The sequence below is a fragment of the Dermacentor silvarum genome, chromosome 1 (assembly GCF_013339745.2).
Source record: "Dermacentor silvarum isolate Dsil-2018 chromosome 1, BIME_Dsil_1.4, whole genome shotgun sequence".
In the NCBI taxonomy this organism is placed as follows: Eukaryota; Metazoa; Arthropoda; class Arachnida; order Ixodida; family Ixodidae; genus Dermacentor; species Dermacentor silvarum.
Genome location: NC_051154.1, coordinates 15,335,786 through 15,362,275, shown reverse-complemented (window position 1 = coordinate 15,362,275; position 26,490 = coordinate 15,335,786). Strand labels below are relative to the sequence as shown.

The 26,490-nt window shown below is 47.2% G+C and overlaps 1 protein-coding gene across 1 annotated transcript; it reads left to right on the top strand.

Moving 5' to 3' along the window:
• The first annotated feature begins 12,006 nt into the window (after nucleotides 1-12,006).
• LOC119457371 (uncharacterized) lies at nucleotides 12,007-25,358 on the top strand. Its single transcript, XM_037718969.2, has 4 exons — nucleotides 12,007-12,274; nucleotides 19,135-19,206; nucleotides 24,128-24,334; nucleotides 24,829-25,358. The coding sequence occupies exons 1-4, from the start codon at nucleotides 12,128-12,130 to the stop codon at nucleotides 25,096-25,098; spliced, it is 696 nt and encodes a 231-aa protein (XP_037574897.2). The 5' UTR covers nucleotides 12,007-12,127; the 3' UTR covers nucleotides 25,099-25,358.
• Nucleotides 25,359-26,490: the final 1,132 nt, after the last annotated feature.

Genomic DNA, 26,490 nt, shown 5'->3' with positions numbered 1-26,490 from the left:
TGCTAGCAGTGTATAGTGTTTAGGACTGTTCGGCACTTTCGCTAGTGCGCAGTGATGAGGAAGAAAGACAGAGTCATTTTGGGAGCATTTATAGAAATCAAAGAAACCTTTAAAAAATATATACAGAGAGTTGATAATTTGCGTAACGCAGTCAGTGTGTCCACACACACACAGCACACGAGAATGAATGGGCTGAAACAGTCCCGAGTTGCGAGGCTCACGGTTCTGTCGTCACGGCACTGTGGGTTCACCCGTGCTCGAGCCGGCTGCGACGACGACACGTTCAGGCCCCGTCCAGCGCGGTTCTCGGGCTCGGCACGTTCAGGAGCAGCAGCAGCAGCCACAGGACGCCTTATCCAGCACGGCCTCGGTGTTCGGCTTGTTCGCCCCAGGAGCTCGGAACTGCTGTCCGCCTGGTTCGAACACTGCGAGATCGCGCCTTGCTTGCTTGCTTGCTTGCTTGATCCTCATCCGTCGCGCCTCGTGCCGCCGTGCTCGTGCACACGTTTACTTCTTCACGGAGCTTGGGTGGACACTCCGATCTTCTAGCGGCACCTCGCGGCACTTACATATGACATTTTACCCCCCACTTTAGAAAGTTGTTTCATTTAAACAACTTTTCAAAGCACGTGCGTGGGTAAAGTTAGCAGTTAGTCAGTAAAGTTAGTCCGTAAAGTAAAGTTAGTCCGTAAGGCGCAAAGTGTTCACATGTAAGAGTTTTTCCACACGCACATAAGTAGTTCATGAAGTGGTCACAAACGCAATAAATGCAGTAGGCGCACCTGACGCTGTAAGTTTACACTCTGCTCATATAGTCAGCGCCTACATTTTCGCTGCCCTTTATATATTCCACCGTGAAGTCGTACTCCATTAGTATCATACTCCAGCGGAGTATCCGGCTGTTCGTGTGCTTGGCCGAGTTAATGTAGGCGAGCGGTTGGTGATCGCTCTGAAGTACAAACTGTTTCCCGAAGAAATAGACGTGGAATTTCTGAACAGCCCACACGAGAGCAAGGCCCTCTCGCTCCACGGTATAGTAGCGTGGCTCCCGCGGAAGGAGCTTCCTGCTTGCGTAGGCGACAGGATGAAGAACGCCTTCATGACACTCCATGAGTACAGCTCCCACACTGGTTGACGATGGGTCTGTGCGGAGAATAAATGTCTTCTCCAGGTCAGGAGACTTTAAGATCGGATTGGTGGACAGCAATCGTCGAAGTTTGTCAAAAGCTACCTTGTGACGTTCCCATATTGCCTTGTTCGGCGCGCGTTTTCGAGTGAGCTCTGTCAAGGCATGAGACACCTTGAAATAGTTGAGTACGAAGTCGAGGTAGTAACCTGTAAGGTCCAGAAAGGAACGGACCCCTTTCTTTGTTTGCGGCCTTTTTGCAGTTTGTATCTTTTCAAGGGTCTCCAGTTGCGGTCGTAATTAAGACCCCATGTCCCATGATGTAGCCCAAGAACTTCACCGAAGTTGAACCAACTTCACTCTTGGATGGCTTGATTGTGAGGAGTCCGCGCCGCACTTGCCGGAAGAAACATTCCAATCTGTTTACGTGCGTCTCCCAGGAGTCTGTGGCTATAAGGACATCATCAAAATAATGATGTACGTGAAAGATACCAGCCACAACCTTTCTCATGCGCCTAGTGAACACCGCTGGCGCTGTTTTAATGCCGAAGGGCATGAAGCGGAATTGGTAAAGGCCTGAGATTGACTGAAAAGCTGTCATATATTTCGAGTCACGATGCATTGGTACCTGCCAGTAGTACCCTTTGGTAAAATCAAACTTGGAGAAATAGCGAGCCTTCCCCAAGTTTGCGAACATCATGTCAACTCGTGGAATAGGCTCATTGTCCATGACGACTACTTTGTTTCACTGTCGGAAATCAATGCAGAGACGCATACTGCCGTCTTTCTTTTTAACCACGACAATTGACGAGTGGTAGGGCGAGTCCGATGGTTCAATAATTCCCTGCGCCAGCATCTGCTGCACTTCTTCCTCTACTGCTTGTTGCACAGCAAACGGTATCGGGCATTGGCGCACGTTCACCGGCTCTGTAGATGTTGTCGTGAGCTTGCACGCAACCAAGTTCGTCTTGCCCGGAACTTCCAAAAAATGTCTTGGTAGCTGGACAGAATTTGTTCGACCCGCGCCTTCTAGTTAATATCCAAAGTGTCAGCGACTTTGACGTCATGATAGGTCTCGCGCTGGTTAAATGAGAGGAACGGTAGTTCCGGGTCCTCTTCCACTTGTTCCGTCGGCAACGTGACAGCCACGCGTGTCCGTAGAAAGTGGTCTCCTCATACTTCTTCAGGAGGTTGATGTAGAACAGACTGGTGCGGGTGCCCAGATCAACAACATAGTCGACTTCACTACGTTTTTCTAATACAGTGAATGGGCCTTTCCAGGTTATAATTAGTTTGTTGTTATCGGAAGGTAATAGTAACAACACCTTGTCTCCGGCGCAGAGCTGACGTGACTTTGCTTTGCGATCGTAATACTTCTTTTGTGTCAGCTTGGCTTTCTGCAGCTCCTCGTGAGCAATTCTGCACGTTTCCTGTAAACGTTCGCTAAGCTCCGTAACATAACCATATGTGGTCTTTGTTTCTTCATCAAGAATTGCTCGTGTCCATAATTCCTTTAGTATGGCCATTGGTCCTCTAATGTATCGATCATACAGTAGGTCGAAAGGAGAAAAGCCGAGACTGGACTGAGGCACCTCTCTATAAGCAAATAATAATGGCGCCAAGTATCTGTCCCAATTCTTTGGACTTTCCTGGCACATGCGCCGTATCATTTGCGTTAACGTGCCCTTAAAACGTTCAACAAGGCCACTCGACATAGGGTGCATGGTATGGGGTTGTTGGCAATTGTCGGAAGGACAGTAGCCTACTTAGTTCTTGCATTAAACGAAGTGAAGGATCAACCTCGGTCGCTCACGATTTCCCGTGGAATTCCCACACGTGAGAACATTTCCACCAGCGCTTCTGCTATCCTCTCGGTTTCAATGCTTGGTAATGCAACGGTGTCAGGATAGCGTGCTGCGCAGTCCACCATTGTTAGGATATACCGGCTTCCTTTTGCCGATGTCAGTGAGAGTGGCCCGATTAAATCAATCACCACACGTTGGAACGGCGTGTCAATCACCGGCATGTTTTCTAGGGGAACACGTCCGACTAGGTGTTTCGGCACAGTGCGCTGACACATGTCACAAGAGCGCACAAATCGTGTCACCTCAGCCTGCACGCCAAGCCAATAGAATTCTTCTAGTATCCTGTCAGTGGTGCGTTTAACACTTTGGTGGCCTGCCAAGACTCCTTCGTGCGCCATCTTAAGGATGAACTGGAGCAGGCTTTGGGGAACAACCAGCTGGTCGACTTCCTTCCTCGTCAGTGATCTGTAGTGTCGGTAAGGTATCCCCTTGATCAAAACAAATTCTACGTTTGCTGATCGCTTCAGCGTTGCCTTCCCGATCGACGAAAAACAACCCTCCAAGGTATGGTCTGCTCGCTGCAATTCTTCCAGAACTTGTGCACTCACATTTAGTGCGTTCGATGCGGCAACAGGTAACTTCGTTTCCTTGGTTCCTCTTATTGTCACTGCACTCAAGGTCGCTCTATCTTGGGACACGCTGTGGTGTCGAACAGGCTCCTCTGCTGGGGCCGACTCTTTATGCAGTCTTGAATCATCAGACGGGTCACGTCACATGTCAGAACCAATGGGGTGGAGCACCCCGTTGATGTTCCCAACAACAACGTCATAGAGTGGCTCTTCCACGCCAGTGTCGTTCCTCGGAAGTTCCGGACAGCAGGCATCCGGTCGCAGTCAGCAATAGCACTTGACGCCTCCTTGTTTTTGCTCTTTGTGTTTGGGCACTCTTCAGCTTTATGGTCATGCTTCCTGCATTTCCAGCAAGACGAGGACTTCGGTCCTTTTGACCGCGTCCAACAATCTGCAGCACGGTCTTTGCTTGCCACCTAGAAAGCACTCAACCTTTCCTTTCCTGGCCTCTGTTGCCCAATTCTTGTTCTGCAAGGCTGCTTTACTAGTTTCTCTTTCTTCTTTTCCTCTGGCTAGATTTGACAGGCCTTGCGCTTCCAAATAATGGTCAGCGGCTTCGGCTAGCTTGTCGAGGTCAGGGCGAGCCTCTCATCGCAACGTAACAAAAACTGTTCCGATACAATCTTATCTCTCAATGCTTCAAAAGTTTTCTCTGTTTTCGCAATCTTCCGCCAATGATCAAAATACCCGAGCAGTCGACCAGCAAACTGGCGCCCTGTCTCGGAATTCTCTGGCGATTGTTTCGGGAAACTTTTGACGGTATCCTTCTTCCGTATGCCGGAACCTTTGCAATAAAATTTCCTTCAGCTTTTCATAGTCTGTGGCATCCTCCGCAGCCATGCGTCCGACCACTCTCAAAGCTTCGCCTGACAGGCACAAGCTTAATAATAGCGTCCTCTTGTCGCTTGGCCATCCTTGGCTGGTGGCTACCTGCTCGAAGCGCTGTATGTACGCGTCGAGTTCGTCGCGGCCCTCGTTGTAAGTAGGAATAAGCTTGTGGGGACTTGTGAATGCTTCACCGCTGTTTTCCCCGCGTTCCCTACCGGTTTCGACAGTCCCAGCCGCGTGCTCTGCAAGACGACATCTAGTCTCCAGCAGAGTTCGTTCCACCGGCAGTCGAGCGATCTCCTGTTCATGGGCTACTCGCGCTGCTTCCCTGTCCTGAGCTCGTTTATGGCGCTCTCTGTTATGCTGCTCGTCAATCCACTCGTTTAGTTCTTTACCAGACAAGCCAAGCTCATTGCCTATCGGAATGAACTTCTCCCAGTCCATTTCCGACCCCGGCACACAAGCGAAGTGCGGCTCTTAAGGATGGAAATCGAGCTTAGTCCTGTCGTGGACGCCAGAAATTGTAGTGTTTAGTAGTGTTCGGCAGTCCTGATTCCTCGGACGCCCTCGTCCACGCCGGCTCCGCGATCCTCCGCACCTTGCCACGGACGTCTCGCCTGGCAGGACCTCTCACCTCGTTCACCCCAGGAGCTCGGAACTGCTGCCCGCCTGATTCGAACACTGCGAGATCGCGCCTCGTGCCACCGTGCTCGCGCACCCGTTCATTTCTTCGCGGAGCTTGGGTGGCCGCTCCTAGGGTGCCTCGATGCCCAGCGCCGCCGTCTGGCATCGAGGCACCCTAGCCGCTCCGATCTTCTAGCGGCACCTCGCGGCACTTACATATGACAAGCAGGTTTTGGTCCGGGCGTCACATTCGCACGAAGAGAGTGCAAGTTCAGTGGTGTACGTGGCCGGCTACTTCTCCGCACCACGGCGCTCGCAACCGAGGGCTTTTCATGCATCAGGAAGACTTTTGGGCGCTTCAGTACTGTTGCTGCTGCTTGGCTGAGACGAGAAAGAATCGCAGCCATTGCACTCTATGAATATGAGCTACCAGCAGAGCAGAGCTGTTCTTCGGCAGCACGCACTACACGCGGCCTCCCCATGCCAGCGCAAGTAACATACTAACTGCCTATTCGGTTCTTTGCGCAGGCGCAAAAATGCAGCAGGTCGCTTGTTAGCAACCACCTGTCACACCAAATGACCGATGCGCGCTATGGCCGTTAGAGCTCCCTCGGCCCAGCGAAACCGAGCAGCTGCCTAAGTCAGGAGCTGGGGTAACTGTCAAAACCGCATCACGTTCACGCTTCGCGATATTTCGAACGTTACCAATCACCATCAAATCCTTCTGGAACCGCAGTCTGTGGCACACCGCACAACTGAATCCGAAATGTCTGCCCAGAAAGTCCTTCTGAAAATTCGCATACGCACCCTTGTGCTCATCCAATTTAGTGGCGTGGTACCTGCGTCGCTTCGCCGCATTCTCCGCTTAGTGGCACCTGTCTTCCTGTCGATCCCGCCGCTTATTGACAGCCTCTCGGGCACGATCTTCGCTGTTACTCACCGCCCGTTTCTTAGCTTTCCTCTTGCTACGCCAGGTGTCAGCACATACCTTACTGGTTTGCTTTGCCTCCTCATAGACGGCGCGGGAGTTTTGAGGCACGCACAATTAAAACTCTATGGGGGGGGGGCAGACATATAAAATGTATTTGTGCTGCTGCGTGGTTCCTTACTGATTCGCAAATGACGACTGACGATCTACGTGGGGCAAAGTGCATGCGGGCGCCTATTTATTATCAAATGCGTTTATTTTTTCCATACACAGTATACACATACTCCCACTACGTTCACGTTGTCATTGGGAGTGCGATTTCCCTACAAGAGTTCGCCATGTGCCGGAAACGCACTATACTTCCCAATTTGAAGGTTACATGTATGTTTATCATTTTGTGAGCTGGTCTCGAAGCTTTAATCGAGTCGCCTGCTGGTGTCGCCGCTAGCTTTCGTCTGTGCATTTCGCTATCGTGATAGGGCGCGAAGCAAGACGTAGCATGATCCGCCCACAGAAACATGCTGCAATCGCTCGGGTACTTAGATTTAGGTGCATGTTAGAGAATCCTAGGTGGTTAAAGTTAATGCGGAGCCCCCCCACGGTGTGCTTTATAATTACAGCGTGCTTTTGGCACGGTACACCATGGAATTTATTATTATTATTATTATTATTATTATTATTATTATTATTATTATTATTATTATTATTATATTATTATTATTATTATTATTATTATTATTATTATTATTTTGCCGCAATCGCGACAGCAATGCTTCGTCGTGCGAAGACCCCAACCGTAATTGGGGTCACTTCGCCGAGCAATTCTGAAATTTTGAACCCTGTTTACTGACAGCAATGAGTGTTGAGCGCACTAACATGTATCAGCTTACAAGCGAACTCATTCAAAATTATTATACGAGAGTACAGAAAGGAACATTTTATACTTGTCTATGTATCTTGCATTGGTTTCGTCAGCAAATGGACCGACCCAACTCGCAGGATTAAGTATGCCAGTCCAAAGGCAAATATTCAAGGTGATGTGTCACTGACATGTGCAAACGCACGAAGAATGTTTCAGCTTAGGCGCAGCAAGCTCTAAGAAAGGTTTATTCTTTATTTATTTTTTGTTTTGTTTTGCGGAATAAAAAATCTGCGTGTTCTGCTGCTTGCATTACCTGCGGCGTGCCGTAGTCTCAAGGCTAGATGGAGCGAGAAATTGTGCACCGAGCATGAAACGATAAATTATGCAATTATTATTGCCCGTGTGCTTAGATTTAGGTGCACAACCCCAGGTGGTCCAAATTATTCCGGAGTCCCGCACTACGACGTACCTCATAATCAAATCGTGGTTTTGGCACGTAAAACCCCGTCCTTTAATTTTAATTAATATGCAGTTGCTGCCCAAGTAGGCATTACCAAAACTAAAACCAGTAGAGATTAAAATCATAATTACACACAATACCACGAACACAAAACTACCAGTCGTTTACACGAAAATATCATCGAAAAAATCTAGTTACACGAAAAAGTCATCGCCCAAGCACTCCGTACAGATGGTTAACCAGCGAAGCTGAAATGTACGGCCCCGGTGTTTAACACTGGGTTAATCCCGACGGTTCATTAAAGTATTTCTCAATTCATGGTTACGACTTTGTGTTTTTAATAAAGTTAGACACACGTTCGGCTGCGACGTAGAGAACGATGCCCGCAGACCGCCGTTGTCGCTTGCGTTCGATGTCTCGAGCTTGCTCGGCGGCGTGGTTAGCAGCCTTCATCCGGCATTGCCACTTGCGATTCTTCAAAATTAAATTGCTTCAAAATAAATCTGTCCGTAACTTACGACAATGAATGGCTCATACCCCATTAAACAATGGCGTATACCCCCGTAAACGCGGCCTCCCCATTACGACGACAAAGCTGATGCCAATGACAATGACAATGCTGATGATGATAGTTTTTCTTGACAGGCGACCAACAGATGCTTTTAAAGCGAAGCTTTCTGTGTCTCACTGATTCGTCCGTGAGAGCCGAAAACGTACTGCAGGAAAGCCAACTTAACAATGGAACTATGTGTGCATCTGCGCACACAATAGAACGACGGCGCATGACAGACGTATCGTAAAACACTACAGTTTACATTCTCAGTTGTACCGATAAGAACAATGGGAACTGCAACGCCACGCTAGCCAGACGAACTGTATAGTATACGTGCATTGCATTACGCGCGCCACGCAATGCATTTCCGGCCGTCAGCACGGGTAGGCCGCGGGCACAGCGCCCGGTAGAAGAGGCTGCCATACGCGAACGTAACGCGAGCGCGATCGTGCCTGTAAGGCCAATCCCGTGTATAGGCAACGGCAGAGCATCTGACCGTCTACCACAGCGATCACAAGGCAATACTGCGCAAGTGTAGAATCGTCCGTGAAAGTGTGAGTGTGTGCGTGTAATCAACAGCTACATGATCTAAAATAAAGGCTATGCAACTTCACGAAATGTGTCTTCATTCAACTTCAACGTTCAAAAAATACAATCCTAAACAAGCAACCAAATCACATACGCATCGCATCGGGTCGCTCAGCATTTCTTGGGTTCATTGGCTTGGGACTTATACTTCGAGTCAGTTTACATGGGAGAAAGCTTGGCGTTCAACCATCTTTCTTCAAGAAAGGGGCTTTGATTTTTTTTTTCGTTTCGCCTAGCAATATAAAGCTTCGCTTTAATATGTTTAGTTATTTATGAATAAATTGCAGGCCTTCAGGAAGGCATTGGGTAAGGGGTAATACGGTTACATCTACGTAAAATAAGCGTTATTCAACAAGGCAAAAAAAAAGCATCACCTGACAAAAGCATTCTAACCCAAAACAACGGAAAACTGGGCGACTTGGTATTGATTCATGGCGCTGCCCGTTACCACGAAAAAGCATTATTCGAACAACGCAATAGCACGCTAGATAGAAATAAAAACAGTAAAACGTACGCCCCGGGAAGGTACTAGTGAATGCAAAAATAGCCGTATCAAGTGCTGAATCACCGCAATGAAAAAGAAAAGGAGAGAGAAGAGGAAAAAAGAAGCGAAAGAAAGAAAAACTATGCAGACAACCATTAAACTCTGCAATCTACAATAAGCTACCAGTTCACAAACAATGGGGTGTGTGTGAACCCAGACATGATTTGTTTAGAAAGATTTATTAATAAACATATGATAAATACGGACTACAGAGACTACAAATTCAATCTATAAACATGTAGAAAGGTACAGGAAAAAAGGCGAAAGCTTGCACTAGGCCGCGCAAAGCTCAAGACACAGCGAAGCTGGCCGATTGAATGCGTCTCTTGGTTGTAGCTAGGTTATCCCTGTCTCTATATTTCTTTCTTTCTCTCGCCTTCTTTTTTTCTCTATTTCTTTTTCTATCTATCTCTCCTTCTTTCTCTTTCTCTCACTCTCATTTTCTCTTTCTCTCTCCCAAAGAAAGTTGTGTTGCAATCGTCAGTACAATGCAACTTATGGTTCCCATAAATGCACGTTCTGCAAGCGTGGGTCTATAGCGCAGTGGTTATGACACTCGCCTTCGGACCGTGCGTACCCGGATTCGAATCCTGCCTTGCCAAGAACGTTCGTCTTATTTTATTTATTTAATTATTTCTCTGGGGCAGTCCTTTGCAAATCCTTATATATTATCAAAGATAGATCCTACGACGTACAATCCGCAATGCAAATTCTGTCCCTAGACGGCCACGTCACGTCCCCAGATGGCGTCCCCCCAGCGTGCCGTCCCCAGACGGCACGCCCACATGGTCTGGGCGTGCCAACAGAATCCGAAAATATCGGCCAAGTATAATCCGACGATAGTCGAGTGGCAGGCGATCCTGTACAGCTCGGACCCAGAACAGCAACAACAAACCCTGGTCAACCGAGCCCGGACGGCGGCAAAAGCCAATGGTCTTCCGGACTAGGAGGTCCGACCACAAAACGACTAATAATTTTTGACTAATAAATGTTTTACTCTCTACTCTCTCTCTCTCTCTCTCTCTCTCGGGCGGTGAGCGCAGACGCACCAGGATGACGTCACGGCGCATGCGCAGTAGCGCGCAGCTGGCGGGAGCTGCGCCGTGTCTGTGCGGCAACACCTGGTTGCCATGGCTACGGCGCGGCAGATTCGTGACACACACACAAATTACGGCTGGCTTAAACTGCGGACGAAGACGACGACGCTCGAGCCAATGCTGATGTTGACAATTTCGTGGCACACGCACAAATTACGGATGGCTTAAACAGCTTCGCTGTTAAATTAAAGACTCGAAAGGACCAAACGGTTGAGACGGCGAAATGTGCTAGGCAGAACACGAGGCAGAACTTAAATATTGCCTCGGATATATCCGGTAAATATAGTCCGCAACACATGAAAAGAGAGGCAATGCGCACGTTGAGATCTCGCGTGGTTTGCCTCTACGGCCGCCTCCGCGGCCGCCAGAGGATGATGATGATCATGATTTAATGGCATCCCCTTTGAAACGGGGCGGTGACAAATACTCACTTAGCCTGCTTGATTTAATGAGGTATGCTATACATGTTCTTTTATCCGGCATTTTTGTACACATTTCATTAATCTTTTTTTTCTCTCATTATCTACCTTGTACCGCTTCCTATGAATGTAAGAGATCAGATCAGGTCGTATAAGCCTCTTCCTTGCTTTTTTCTACCAATACTCCAGACGTCTCTTGCTTATCTGGACTGCTGATTGGTTGATGCTTTCGTTCCCTTTAAATCCAACCGCTTCTGGAAAGTGTACGTTACCTACGAGTCTCACCGGGTGAATCCCTTCGCATTCCATTACGATGTGCTGAGTGGTCTCCGCACTTTTGCTGCAGCGTGCACACGCCTCATCTTGTTTCGAATATTTGCTCCGGGTATGTTTTTGTCCGTCGGCAACCGGCTCGAGCCTCAAATAGCAAGGCACTGCCCTTTGTGTTATCGCACACATTTACCCTTTTTCTTTCTTCTCACATTTCTTTCTTCTCATTCTTGTAAATCTTCATGGTCCTTTTGTTTCCATTCTTTGCATCCAATTAACTGTCTCTGTTTCTCTCATTTTCCTTCGGATGACTCCTGGTTGTCTATTTACAGTTTCAATTACCCTGTAATCACCCAGAGCCCTCGGCTAACAGCGCTACCTCGGAGCTGTTCTTACTGGGGAGCGCGCCGAATGGAGAAAAACCGACCAGCGCGCGCAATCTCGGATTCCATGCGCAAATATTTAGCCTACATGTACTTAAATATATGCGGAACTTCATGGCGACGCCTGGAATGTCCATATAATTACTATCGCAATAAGACGCTCGCGTATACTTAGATTTAGGTGAATATTACAAAATATTATGGCGAATGAAGCTTACAATTTCCTGTCTAAAGACAGTCGTGAAGTTGCTGTGAGCGAGCGCTGCGAAGAGCACGAGTCTGCTATTTACAACATTCGTAATAAATGAGTGCATAATGAGCATCAAAAAAAGACAGAAAGACACAGAATAGAGAGATATAATCAACATTTAATCAGAATTATTTGAACCTACGCGTACGTCGACCTTGTCTTTAGCGTCGACACTTCGTTGACCCTTTCATTGTAATGACAAGGATTTGAACTGACTCCACAGATTTTCCTTTGCATTCTGTATATTTTCTTGAGTGGTTTACGTATCTGTTCCAGAAGTCAAGCACTGAACATCCCTTCACAAGCACGTATGACCCGCTGTGGTGTCATAGCGGCTATGACGTTGCGTTGCTAAGCTCGAAGGTGCGGGATCAAATCCCGGCCACGGCGGCGGCATTTCGATGGGAGCAAATGCAAAAGCGCCCGTGTACCGTGCATTGCGTGCACATTAAGTAACTCCTGGTGGTCATAATTAGCCCGGAGACCCCTACTACGGCGCGTCTCATAATCATGTCGCGGTTTTGGCACATAACATTCCAGAATTTAATTGTTAACAACGTATGCAAGAATGCCGGAAGATCTCACCACATATCGGTAAATAATGAAGAAACATCGCCCTGCACCTTTCGCACTAAGCCACTATACGCGTATTTTCGTTTTACGGACAGAGAACTGCACTAATGTGACCCGTGTGCCGTGCAGCTGTGCAGGGCCTGCTGTTGCTGCTGCTTGTGCTGTCCCGTGGGGGAGATGCGCAGGAGATGCGCGTCGAGTCCGGACAGACGCTGGCTGAGTGCCGCGACACGCACGGCCACCTGCCTGGCGGTGCACTCAGCTACGGCTACACCAAAGCGCTGCTGGGGCGCCTTGAAGCTTGCATTCTCTTCAACCGACGGTTCATGGCAGAGGTATGGCCGGGCCACAGAGCTGGGAGTTTATCCCTACATATCGCGTTCCTCGTTGTTACTCAGGAGGATTCAGTATCATGCCACGCACGTAATCTCTCCTTTAGTCGGAAATTTTTCATTTACATTGTGTACGAAAAGAAATGCTTCATGAGAGAGAAATGGAAAGGAATAGGAGATGAGAGACAGTGAGCTATAACTAGTGTCCCGCAGGCTGCTTTTTACTGGGGGAAGAGGAAAGGGTGCGCAACAGAGAGCTGACAATTCCTTTATTCTGAAGTGACAGTTTGCCCCGTATTCAACTATGTTCAGGAGCTCACGTACTCTAAGGTAGTACGTTTAGTCTTCATGTGTCCAGTCAAAGTTAACTTACTCAACTAGGAGTATGGCAACTCCCGAAAATTGAGTCAAGTATACACACTACATTGTAACAAAAGTTCACACCCTTTCGGGCGAGTCTTGTCCCCAAACAATAATCGGCATGTGGCCTCACGCGCTCATCCTTTTCTGACTCCCTTCCTGTCAAGAACTCTATGTCACGCTGATATGCGCATTCCGTTCGTGACCTATAAGTGTCGAACGCGCAGGTAACGAATAGGATTTGGAGACAAGATGAGCCCAAGAGAGTGGAATGTTTCTTACAGTGTAGAACAAGCAGTTACTGCCGCATAATGAAGTCGCAATCACCCCCATTGTGTTAAGTGTCTGACTACAAAGAACGTTAGTAATTGTGGATGGTGTGAGAAAACAGCTCTTGCGAAGAAGTTAATGGGAGGGAGAAGTTCATTTTCTGCCCATTGCAGATTTGGATAAGAGAAGAAGGAAACTCCACGCCACTTCGCTCGTAGTTTCTTGAAGTGAAGAGTAGTTCCTAAATATTATATCCATGGTTGAACGAGTGTTGCGGTGCCTCAATCTGCCGACATGTGGCAAGTAAAACAACTAAACCCACCGCGGCCGCTTTCTTTCCACCCGGTGCCAGGTGCGGCGTGTGCGCGCACGACAGTGGTCCTCATTCTCACGCGAATAATGAGGCGGTTATTCATGCCAAATTACCGATTTTATATAACGGACAACACAAGATTGTCTTATCGTGCGATACGCTCTCTATGCGATAGCGTTATAAAGGAAATATTTTTTTTAATGTAATACACGCTTTTGCGTGCAGACGTATACATAATGCCACCGACATGAGCGCTGAATACACAGCATACGTGGCCGAGAAAATGGAAGTATGAAAATATAGAAAGAGCTTTTCGGGGATATTTTAGCCATTTCCCGAGAAAAACTGCCCGAAATCGGATTTTTTTTTATGCCCATGAATAGGAATTCCTGTTCCTAGCATATATGAAGCATACCTGCAAGGAATTCCTGTCGGCGTTCGGCCCAACGAGGCATGCGTTTCTACACAGAAAATGAAAGTCTATGCCCCTATTTCATTCTTACTCTTGTTCAGCGGACCATATACTCGTAGATTTTTTCCGAAATACTAGAATAGTCGTGGCAGTTTAATATTACCAAAGCTTAGGTGCATCTCACGCGGAAGTGCTTCTGCAGAAGGCATCTTGTTAAGTGAATCTGATGCGAGTCCAACTAAAAAAAGGCTGCGTGCAGGCTTTCTGTGCCAGTAATTAGACTCACAGGAAGAATTGCTTAAACTAACAGCATGAAGGCAGAACTTGGGCAACAAAAAGAATGGATGAACACTTCTGTCTGACCTCTCCGTTCCTAATTTATCACTTCTAACCAGCTAGCTTCCAACCCCTACCTTGCTTCACAGGAAAATAACACCAATGTGGGCATCGTGCTCCGCGTCCGTACTACGACAAAATGTTTAAAAGGAATACTTTATATGAGAACTTTGAAGTGCACTGATGCGAAATTTATGGTGCCTTAAAAAAATCATATTGAGCACTGAAGCGTGACAGGCTTCTGGCATAATCTTGTAACAAACAGAGATCATTGAGATGCATTATTATTCTAGGGTAGAGCACTGCACGGGCTCGGGCTTACCCGAAAGCCCGGGCCCGGCCCGGCCCACGGGCCGGGCCGTGCCGGGTAGAGCAGTTTTTTCATGGGCTCGGGCCGGGCTCGGGCACGGCGTGTGCTTTTTGACCCGGGCCCGGGCCGGGCTTGGGTTTTTTGACGTGGGCCCGGGCCGGGCTCGGGCTTTCTGGTGTGCATGTAACATGCAGCAAATTAATCTCGGACGTCTCAACTCGGAAAAACATGTATTTTTCGGTCTCATGCCGGGTTCGGGCCGGTTTCGAGCCTGGCTCGGGCCGGGCTCGGGCCTAAGGTAAAGGGGTGGCGGGTCGGGCGGGGCGGGTAACGTAGAATATTTCCGGGCCCAGGCTGGGCCCGGGTCTCGCTATAAAGTTTTGATCGGGCTCGGGCGGGCAGCCTAACGTAAGAACGGGCCCGTGCAGTGCTCTATTCTAGGGTCGGGGTCTTCTTTTCATTGGTAGCATTGGAGGTTGGCAATATTACTAACGACACCACTGGTCATTTCTTGTGATTTAATAATGGGCACGAAAAGAAAGCCAGCTGTTGACTGCCGTAGATGACGACCGTCCACTATGCGATTACATATCTGTCTATGACGCACGCGACGTATCCGTGTGCAGTAGAAGCACCAGAAGTGTCCTTCAGCAAAACGCAGCTTTACATACGACTCATGGCAGCGTCGGGGCGGTGAGTTTCACGCTTTCTTCTTATTGCTTTTTTTTGCTCGCGTTATTTATTGTGTTTTCTACTTACGTTATCTCTTTAAGTTGTCAGTATCCTTTTCTTGCTTTTCCCAGCGAACTGGAGTAGTAAGGTGAGAAAGCTTTGCTTTAGTGAATCTATTACTTCCCTTCTTTTTTAGTTCTTTCTAGAAGCGTTTTTACTCGCCTCTTTACCGGCTATTTCTACGCGTATGACACCCGAACTCACCATATTGTGCTGAGCTTTGTCCGACACCATGACTGAGAACTCGCAAATCACCTCGAAAACTTGTGAAAGTAGTTATTTTTTGACGTCTATTTTGTTTTTCGTTTGTTAGCGTCCAGTACAACGAACGAGGGTCAAGTGACGTATCGTAAGAGGGATGCAAGGACAGAAACTCGAAACTTGAAAGCAATCGCTGCAAGAAACGCTGAAACGCTATTTTTTACAAATATCTAATCACAGAGGAAGAAATTGGAAGCAATGTATTTGAATAAATGCAATTTACTTGCCTAGCCACACATTATGCATGCCGTGCTAGAGGTTCTTGCGGCCAAATCTATTGGTTAAACGCAAGCGAAGTTTCAAGTGTGGAAGCTTAAAAAAATTTCCAAATTTCATGCAGAAAAATAAAGAAGCTTGCGAGCGATGAGTTGGAATGGCGAAGTTAAGTATTTTAAAAGACATCTTTTATTTTGTTTTAATAATACGTCTCCAAAGTACGTACATATTTTTGCCAATTGGCGCTTATCAAAGTTTATAATCGCAAAAAGGTACAGCGGAAATGTAAATAAAAACACATATTCCTGGCAAATCAAGCATTATTTAACTTGATGCGGTTTGCCGATAAGGCGAACGTTGACTGGTTTAATGCACAGCATGTCATTTTTCGCCGCGTTGCTGAAAAATATACCGATTGTTTCAACGCACATATCAGGTTTCCAATTAACGTGTTTTAGCAACCCATAAATCGCTTAATGGTAATTCGAACTTGCACAGCTTCTTCGAATTCGACATGTCTCACGTTGTGAGAAATTTCGAATTTCATCAGGGTAAGAACTAAAATGTTTTACCACTTAGTGTTGAAGTGACAAGAAATTTAAAACTTATACGCAAGAATTTTTATTATAAGTATTCAAAACACTGGACGAGTTGGTCCCAATAAACTTGCACTTCTTTCGATAATGCTAGTTGAGTTTCTTTTTTTTAAGTGTACTTTTTCTTTCATTATTTTTTTTTCTTCCTGCGTCTGGTCTGTTGGAACTGGTCTGTTGGTTATCACTCCACTTATTGTGCACGCATTTCGCAGTGTTCATGGGGCTGGAAAGAAAAAAGGACCTGGTTTGATCCGCTTTGATTTACGTCACTGCTTGCGTGTTCACATAAACCTTCAACTTAACAGTCTTAACTTACTGTTAATTAATATAGCGGTGCACCACGCAACGGCGAAGCAACGCAACAGGACAACATTTCGCGAATTTCGGTAACAATCTCATGGTTAGCCACCGGCTTCCAAAGCTTACCGTCTGCATCAAAAATAAGTGTTAAAAACTAAGTTCCTCATAATATGCGACGCTTGCACACAACACCGGGCATTGTACCACAGCAGGTTGCAGTAATTTGTTACGACTTCATGCGTCATTGGAGGCGTTAAGCAAGGCGCTTGTAGTGCGGCGCATGCGCCTTGCCTCTTGATTCTGTAAGCATCCACGCTACGCCCTTCAAACATCGTCCTCACTGCCCGGAAGGCTTTGTGCGCAAAGTTTGCCAGCGGAAAGTGCATAACAGGCAAATTTCGAGAGAAATATTGTGCACGCGATTTGTTTCTTCACACAAACTGATATAGCTGATATTGTAGTTAAGAGAAAGAAGTGGAGCTGGGCAGATCGTGTGATTCGTCGAGCAGATAACCGGTGGTGTGGCAGAATAGTGACCCGCCGGGGTAGCTCAGTCAGCTAAGGCGTTGCGCTGCTGAGCACGAGATCACGGGATCGAATCCCGGCCGCGGCGGCCGCATTTCGATGGAGGCGAAATGCAAAAACGCCCGTGTGCTTGCGTTGTAGTGCACGTTAAAGAACCCCAGGTGGTCAAAATTGATCCGGAGCCCTCCACTACTGCGTGCCTCATAATCAGAACTGGTTTTGGCACGTAAAACCCAAGAAAGAAGAAGAAGAAGAATAGTGGGGGAAGGGAAATGCAGCCGAAGACGGCAGGGGTGGTCTAATGAGATTTCGGGCATAGGTGTGTAGTCAAGTGGCTCAAGACAGCGGTAATTGGAGATCGTTGGGAAAGACCTTCCCATCTCTCAGCGATACAGGCAAAATAGGCTGGTAACATACGCAGCTCTCAGAGAAATAGGCTCATGAGGATGATGATGATTACATCATCCTGTCATTCGAGTGCGGACGTGTTACTGCATGTGGACAGCACGTTCTGCTACAGGGCCTAGCCGGACATATTTGCCCGTACCACAGAGAGTCCGTCGCAAAGATTTCCGCAATGCTCGGAAACGACTCATAAAAATCCCCTTCTAACTGCGCACCTTCTGCACTGGATAATGTTAGATATATTTTTAGCGTCGCGAAGGCTTTGTTCACGGATGCGTTTGATGGCTTCACTCCCAGAGCGCTTACGTCAACATCACTAGGTAATGCAGGTCTAAAGCCGGCAGCACTCGCAGCTGTATCGCCCCTCCCACCGTTTCCCGACCTTTGAATATGCAAGTGTAGAAGGCGATGAAATTCATAAACATATAATTCAAATGGTATTAGCTTCTGGTTCTTTGCAATTCACGGGCATTAAGCTGAAAGGCTGTTTTCCTTTTTTTCACATTCAACGTGAACACTTTGAGAGACCTGAATTGGAATGAGCACAGTTTGTCTATAAGTGAGGAGAGCAGCAGTAAAACATGTATGACAATGCTGTGTCAAATCTTCGCTCCTCGGCGAAATTTTTATTTTGTATGACTTCTCTGCTCCTCTGTTGTAGTTCGTGTCCTGGACATTAATGTGCATAGATATTACCTAGCCCAAGTTTTCGGCCACATTCAGAAACGTTGACTGGTTCATTTAGGCAGTTGTTAAGAGTTAAAACTTTAAAAAAAAACTAGAAGCGAAAGTCAGAGCAGACTGTAGATAAAGCACAGACATGTGCGTTTCCGGTGAGTTGGTGCCAGAACCAGCACGGATGTACATGCCATTGAGACTATAAATGAAAGAGATGACGTACAGCACAACCAACACAAAGCAGTGCAAAGCCGCACAGTTTTCTGACTGCTTAGCCAGTAGACTAACCTTCTCAACGCGGAATTTTTCTCTCATAAAATCCTCAACGATACAAATATGCGCTATCTACTATCTGATGCATGCTAAATTATTTCAATAGCAATTACATTCTTCATTCGCTTTGCAGTGTTAGTTTACCTGTAAGCCATACTGTGCGTAAGATGCGCCTATAGAGGTGAAAAAGTTGTATCTCTTGGACAGGATTTAGTGAATAATCAGTGACCTCGACTTGGCTTTCGCGTAAAATAGAAGGACCGCATAGTGAGGATTTTCAATAGTTCACTTTTATTATGCAATATTTTGTTTGATATTTACTTACGATTGGTGCTCGTTCGTGATCCTCGGCCGTGAAAATGTAGGAGCGCGGTCCTACGGCACTCAATCAGATGGAGACAATGGTAGGCGGTCGTAAAAATTAACTGAGGAGCGCGACAAGTGATTCAAACTTCTCGGATATTATTCGGCGCACTGTAAGCGCTTTCAGGGACACTAGTAAGAAAAAAAAAAAGAAACTAGCACGCTTACGTTGCTTTCTTGTTTTTGCACTTTTCTAAACTTTTTTCATCTCTGCAGTGGAAACTGACAAAAAGGAAAGCAGAACAGAAGTCTTGCATCTTTCAGATAAATTAGCTTAGTTAATCTAGGCGAAAGGAAAGAGAAAACAGAAATGTTACTCACCGCCGATGGCATTGAAACTATTGCAATTCCATCGGTTGTGGGTGCATTGCAACCCACCGAACTTGTTCTATTCGTTTTGTCTGACTGGCTCTCCTAAGTGTCCGCGTGCCTGGTAAGACACAGTTGTGTGCCAAAGGCGCAGCAATTTGACGCACATGTTTGCCTTGCCTGCCCACCACTTATGTCATGCAGAATCTGCCTATTGAACTGTCGGCCCTGACGGTGCCGCCCAAGATCCAGGTGCCACCATCTAGTGAACTAAAGGTGAGTGCACGTGTCAGCTTACGCATAGAACAATGGTCGTGACGTACTTGCTGACATAACGCGAGGAAGCACGTGCGCACGTTGACGGGCGCGTGGGGGTGTTATGCTGTAAGAAAATAACAAGTGTTCGCACCGACTAATTCAAAACATGTGTGCTGGCTGAAGCGTCTGAGCACGACTCGACAACGTGAAAGACCATTCGAATTCGAAGATGCAATGCAACACGTGCCATACAAAGGAGGAGCGAGGAGTACACAACAGCATGGCAGGTCCGCGCACGCGTGCTCTAAAGTTTCCCAGTAAGGCGAATGAATAACAAAGCCTTCCCTCGCGTTGACTGACAAATAAGGTTTAACGACCCGAAGCAGCGATTGAGCTCCGAGAGACTTCGGCCGTTGTGAACTGCACTTTGAGAAATGTACACGCTTTTGGTTATAATATCAAAGAAACCCTCGCAAGCTGCGGTAACATTTAATTTCTGCGCGTTCAAAAATGACACGTAGGCTAACAAAAGCTTCCGCGTGATTTGTAAAAACTTCAGCCAACAATTTTTATCATTTTCTTTGTGTCGTAAGAACTGTTAAAACAGAATGGGACTTACAACCTGAAAACCATCATACAGCAAATGACACTGTGTTCTCCTACACTGGGCCAGAGGGATGTGTTCCATGTCAACCAGATTATGATGATGGTGATGATGATAACTAAAAGAATAAATTAAATCGCACAAGAAGTAAGCAGCTCTAGCGTGCACATAATTAAGGCGTTTTCACGTGAAACGCAGTTGAAGAACAATTTCACGCACGCTTTTCTATAGTGCTTTCAAAGTGACAATCATAGTCCAGAAGCGGTATAATATTTAACATCAACCGACCTTCTATATCTTCTATCAATCAATGCAAAAGAAATAGATAATTTATTAGAGGATAACCTGAGCTAGCGTGTTCTGGTGTGATTCTTTGTATATGGGGAAAGAAAAAGAAGAAGAAAAAAGCGATGAAGGATGATAAGTCGTTTGGTAGCTATGTGTGCACTCACGTAGAAAATTATGGACCTTCTGTCAGTGTTATCGGACTTTTTTCAGTGCATTTAATTGTTTGCGGAACTGTGCATGCAGGTACGGGCTATTGTGCCCCCTTGTGCGCATTTTTTAAACTCCTATGTGAGACTTTGCATGTGTTCGAGTAATTTCGCTATCTGGAGTGTTATTCAAGTGCTTTTCCTGCTTTCATGTATTATTTGCCCTGAGACAAGCAGTAGTTTACAGTTTACAGTAATATAAAAATAAAGAATGAATATACCCGGACACTGCAATATTCCTGGTAACACTGCAGCAGACGCAGCTGCGAATCGGGCGCACAATAACGCAGTGGCAATTAATCTTCCTCTTTCGGGCCGTGAAATGCGTCTGCTCCTCAGACAGACATCCTGTCGCCTCAGCAAAACTACCTGGTCAGCAATCTAAGAACTCGGACTTCATAGACCGATGTTTTAATCTATCATTTCCATCAAATCTGAGAAAAAATAGAAAATTCGAAACATTAGTGCATCGCCTGCAGGTTGTTACTATATTTACGCGGCACTTTTTATGCAGAATGAAACGTGCCTTGAGTCCGCAGTGTTCTTGTGGCCTTCCAGAAAAAGTTGTACATCATCTCCTCCTTGAGCGCACAAAATATTATTCACCACGACGGGTATTGCAAGCAAATTTGTTGATTTTAGATAGAAGACCATTCACTCTAAAAAAGATACTTGGTACGCGGCCAACAGCGGGACTTCATAAAACGGCACTTGCTTCTTGCAATGATGCGCATGGACTGGGTGTCGATGAGCATGAATGTCTATACTCTCCACAAATGGCGGATTTTAGAAACAGTAGCAGCAGCAGTCCCAATGTGATTAGTCTTGCTGACTTTGTCAAACTTAACAAAGCTGCACAAAACTTACAATCGCCGTGTTCCTCGACATGGTCTTTCACGATGCAGTGTTCATTTTTAAGATTTACGGAATTTTTAGAAATCGCCTGTGGCAGGTAGCATGATTCTTATCATTGAGCTGGGTTATTCGATGAGGCGGACATTAGTAGCACGAGAAAGCGAAACACATATTCAACTAATTAACAAAAGATCGCTAACTAACTTCGTCGTTAATTACTTTACGACGCATATTGCAATGTACGAATTGTATCCGGTGAGCTTGTCAGGCATATCCACTTAGGAATGAATTTCAGAATGACACCAGTTTGGAGATATGCGCTATCAAACTCGCCGTAAAAATGCACTGTTGTTCCACTTACTTTTTTACCAAAATGCTGTTTCATACATTGAAACACAAAAGTAACTGGAAGGCCCATGTATTTCGTCCCACACTTTCGGAAATAATGTCTCGAAACTGGTGTCATCCTGGAAATTCATTTCAAGTGGACGTGTCTTGCAAACTCACCGGCTACAATTCGTAAAATGCAATATATGTCGTAAAGTAATTAACTAAGAAGTTCATCAGTCAATTTTTGCTAATTCGTTGAATATGTGTTTCGATTTCTCGTGCTACTTATGTCCTTCTCTTCCAATAACCCAGCTCAATGATAAGAATTATGCTACCTGCCACAGGCGATTAAAAATCCGTAAAGCTTAATTTTGAACACCCGGTATAGCTTCGAGCTGCAGTGCTGAGGTGCGCAGCTTGCTTTCCCTGAGCTATACGACCCTTACCGACAGAAACACTGTGGAGACTCCCTTGCCATCACGTTAGTTTCTAGGTTCAAGAGCAACAAAAAATACTCCTTCACCAGTTGCTGACATAATTTGCTCTCGAGTATGTTCATAACTGCTACAGTATTCACCCTCACATTTACACCGATTGCTCTGCCTCACCTACACCATCTGCCCTTGTTGTGGGAGTTGTGTCTCTATATGTTGCCACATATACCACACTTTGCCACTGAATTTCATCTACAGTCATGGAACTAGCTGCAGTGCGCGCAGCTTTTGTTTATGTTCTGGATCAAGGACCTCAACCTTGTTGCAGCTTCACCTTCGACTGACAAGTGGACCCGCAGTGGCTCAAGTCACGACGCACCCAAGAGTAACTCATCAACAACAGCAAGCGCCTGAGTATTAAAGAATTCTAGCTGCAGTCATCGAATTGTGTTACAGTGGTTCTCCACCCACTGTGTCATACAAGCGAATGTTCACATCGATCCGCCCATGCCGGAGCTGTACACAACAGTTCGTCAAAGTCGACTGAAATTCCGTTTTCTAGGAAAGGCGCGTCGCCTCAGTATATCTAGTGTTGCGTGGTATTCCCATTAGTCTGTCTGGTGTGGTGCTGCCCTTCTGTATGGACCCCTTTATAAAAATGATTCATTTTTTGAGTTTTGCATGCCGCGAAGTCTGTAACCGGCCTAGGCCGTCAGCCAGGCAAACATTTCCAGCATTACATTAAAAACAATATCTCTCTCCCCACCAGTGCTGTGCGTAATAATACGGACTTTTATAAATTGCGGATCCAAAGTCAACGGACGCTACCCACACCGCGTGCAAAAGAACACAAGCAGCAAAGTGACGCATGCTCAGTGTCGCTCACATTTCCGACCCTCAGTGGCTATGGTGTTGGGCTGCTGAGCACGAGGTCACGGGATCGAATCCCGGCCGCATTTCGGTGGGGGCGAAATGCGGAAACACACGTGTACTTAGATTTAGGTGCACGTTAAAGAACTCCAGGTGGTCGAAATTTCCGGAATCCCCCACTACGGCGTGCCTCACAATCAAATCGTGGTTTTGGCACGTAAAACCCCATAATTTAAATAATCTAATTTCCTCACTGAAGGCTAAGCCGCCTGCATGCAGATTAGTCCCGTTCAGGGGCAGCGTGCCTTACATGTGGCTGGTTGAAATGGATTGCTCGAAGCACGTTCGTCTTGTTCGTTCACATGTGGTTTTGCCTATCTACTGGGATTGCCACCAAGATCCGACAGAGTTCTGGTGAGCTGCCGAGCAAAACTTCTGTAGTTGGCGCGGCATCTGCTGGAGTCGTTTCGGTGGAAACTTAGCATGTGCTGCCATGTTTGTTTACAACAGAAGCAGTGCTCACGGATTTCTGCTTTTGTCCTCCGATTCTCGCATCTGCTTAATTCACTCGGTTAGGGCATGCTAGGCATGCTAGGCTTTCTCGGCCTCCGATGTGGAGCGTTACATTGTTACAATCCTTACGTTGTTACAATCCTAGATGGACATGTTAAAGAACCCCAGGTGATCAAAATTAATCCGGAGCCCTCCACTACGGCGTGCCTCATAATCAGAAATGGTTATGGCACGTATTAAAACCCCAGAAAGAAGAAGAATCCTAGCCGGAGCGGTATAGAAATCAGTCCAATGTATCGTTAGAGTGTTTTAGCTGAGCGCTTGCTGTCCGCTCCGCTCAGACCGGCATAGGCTAGCAAATGCCGCACAACCGCTTAGCGGGAACGCTATTGCGCTTGCGCAGAACGCTCATACCGGCAGCGGAACGAAGACCGCATCCCTCGCTCCGCTACAAAGCCGACTGAGCGGAGACAGCGTGTCTACTTGGCCTTTTCGTCGTTTTTCAGCCGAGTTGATAGCGCGTCGCTCGCGTCTCGGCAAGACGCGCTTATCAAATGCGAAATCTACGCAGTTCCCTGCAGTATCTCAGAGCGTGAAATCTGAGCGGAGTGGAGCGTAAGCGGCACTTTGCTAAAAGTCTCTATTGACTGCACATGTTACACGTGCGAGTATAGAAGAGCGTGCTTATTGAACTGTCACCTGTTTCGAATACGTGAGACAGCTGGCGTGTGTGATCACTACCGGCTTACGAACGGGTTCACGCGATACTCCCACGTTCACAATGCGGCACGCTCTCAGGTGTGTGCGCACTTCCCACGGAGCGCTCTCCCCTTTTGCAGCGGCTGACCGAGGAGCAGGCATTTCTGCGCATCTACCAGCTGCTGGTAGCGTACACCACGTTTGCCCAGCACATGGCCAATACAAGCCACGGTATGGCGAGCTGCAGCGGCCATGCCATCGCGGCGACCAGCAAGCGCAGCGCCGCGGGCGCCGCCACGGCCCTCCAGGTGGCGACCAACAGCCAACGGAACGCTGACCAACTGCAGGTCAGTGCAACAATTTTTTTTTTACTTTTCAGGCTGCTTTTCGCGATTCGCGCTAAGAAGACGTGCGGAGCGAATGACTAGAGACACCTTAAGTCCGGATCTTGTTCGTGTCGCGGCTTAATTTCACCCCAGTCTTGCGTACGACCGCAAATATGTATTCTGATTATTGGAGAAAGGCGAATAAGAAGGGCGCTTAAATTATTCTGTTGTCCATTGTCAAAATTTAAAGAGATATTCACCCCACATAGCGTATTGTTAATAAACGAAATATGTAATCATTAAGCACTGCAGTCTAATAACTTTCGGGGTACATTTCTGGCACTTCTCTTCACAATACACGAAACAAAAAGTGAAATTCATGACCATGGATGTTGCTTATAGCGCTCTAAAGGGTTGCCTTGTTGCTGTACTTGTGCATATATGACGCGCGTGGTCTCTCGAAAGAGTTGCAGAGTGAGCACCAAAGTTTCACACGTGCCCGGGACGCGCTGCAGGAGCTCCGCTGCGACGTGCGACTGTCTAGCGCGGCGCACGGCAGCCAGGCGCAGTTCGCGGCCGCTGATGCCAGCGCAGTGGGTCTCATCCTGGACACGTACGCGGACTGCTCTAAACGCCTGCTGGCCCACTACAGCGTGGCGGTGGGTGTGCAGCAGCTGCTGCACTCAGTGCGCGCGTACCTGCTGCACTTGGTGCGCCTCAAGAGCCCCTACCCGGGAGGCGACAACGCCGAGCCCCCCGAGGTCTTTGAGCAGGCCTCGTACTGAGCCCCAGTCCCGCTTCGCTTCGGTCCCTCGCAAGCAAGCTGACTGGCCAAAGAGGCGGCCACCTCTGTCTAACAAGAGTCGCCAAGAAAAAAAAAAAAAGAAGAGAGAAAGTCTGGTACAACCACTAATACATGCCAAATGCACGGCTATGATCAAGTGGAGTGCGCCAAATGAACGCTACAGTCAGATGGAAAAGGACCTTCCTGCTTCGGAGAGCCCCTTTATAACTCAATAAAACACGATCGACTTCGGCTTGTGTTGTTGGGAGACAGCGTCCTCCTTGCTTTTCTTGTAGCTATTGCACATGAGAACCGTTTTTTTTTAATATAAAAGAAGCTCATTTGTTTACGCACAGGCTGTTGACGGCACGGAACACGACACCTTCTACGTTTACACGAAGCTATGTCGCGTACGATACAAAACATGCGCGTGGGCATGACGGGATAGTGACGGCTCACAGACAGAAATGCTGATTGAACGGTTGGACGGGAAGACGGGACCTGTTTATTGGGCGAGTTTGCACCCAGAAAGCAACGCAACACGAGCTACAACGCTAGCGGTGAGCGTAGCTGGCAGTCACAGAACGAATTACGCAGCCTGAGTACTGCTCCTTTTTAACGCGACAGTTTTAAGGGCCCCGTGATGCAGAAAATCCGGCGTCGGCGTCAGTGTAGGCGTCGACGTGGGCGTGCCGGCGTCGGTGGCGGAAAAATCATCCCGAACTACCCCGACCGTGCGGGCCCTCCACGTGGCGCAAAGCTAATTTCTCAAAGTAAAATCCGCCCGAAAAATCGCAAAGTACGACTAACCACACAGACGTGATGGATTCGGATCGTAATTTGAATGTACGAGAAAACATAATTCTGTTACGAGGAAACTCAAACACAAACCCCTTTTCCAGCCTTTCTACCATACCAACATCGGCGCACCCGGGTAGGTTACTTTCAAAAACACCATCAAATGGCGCTCGCCTCCTCGGCAGCGTAAAACGGCAGTGGTGTGCAGAGGCGAAGGTGGAGAAAAAAGAAAGCTGCAGTTGCCAGCAGCCTGACAAGCATTCAGGGATCTTTGAATGCTATCGCGTTCCACTCTTAAAGGCGAAGCTTAAGCATCCTCCAATTTTTTGTGTCTGCGTGATCGTTCGTTGAGCATTAATTGCTGCTCGCGTCGGTTCTTGTCATTCCATCTGGGGTTGTACGTGCCACAACCAGTTCTGATTATGAGGCACGCCGTAGTGGAGGGCTCCGGGTTAATTTTGACCACCTGGCCGGGGTTCTTTAGCGTACATTACAACGCAAGCACACGGGCGTTTTTGCATTGTCGCCTCCATCGAAATGCGGCCGCCGTGGTCGGAATTCGATCCCGTGACTTCTGGCTCAGCAGCGCAACGTC

Coding starts and splice junctions, on each gene's coding strand:
- LOC119457371 (XM_037718969.2), top strand. CDS start 12,128: ATGCGCGTCGAGTCCGGACAGACGCTGGCTGAGTGCCGCGACACGCAC. Junction 19,207..24,127: donor CACCATCTAGTGAACTAAAG/GTGAGTGCACGT, acceptor CCCCTTTTGCAG/CGGCTGACCGAGGAGCAGGC. Junction 24,335..24,828: donor GGAACGCTGACCAACTGCAG/GTCAGTGCAACA, acceptor GACGCGCTGCAG/GAGCTCCGCTGCGACGTGCG.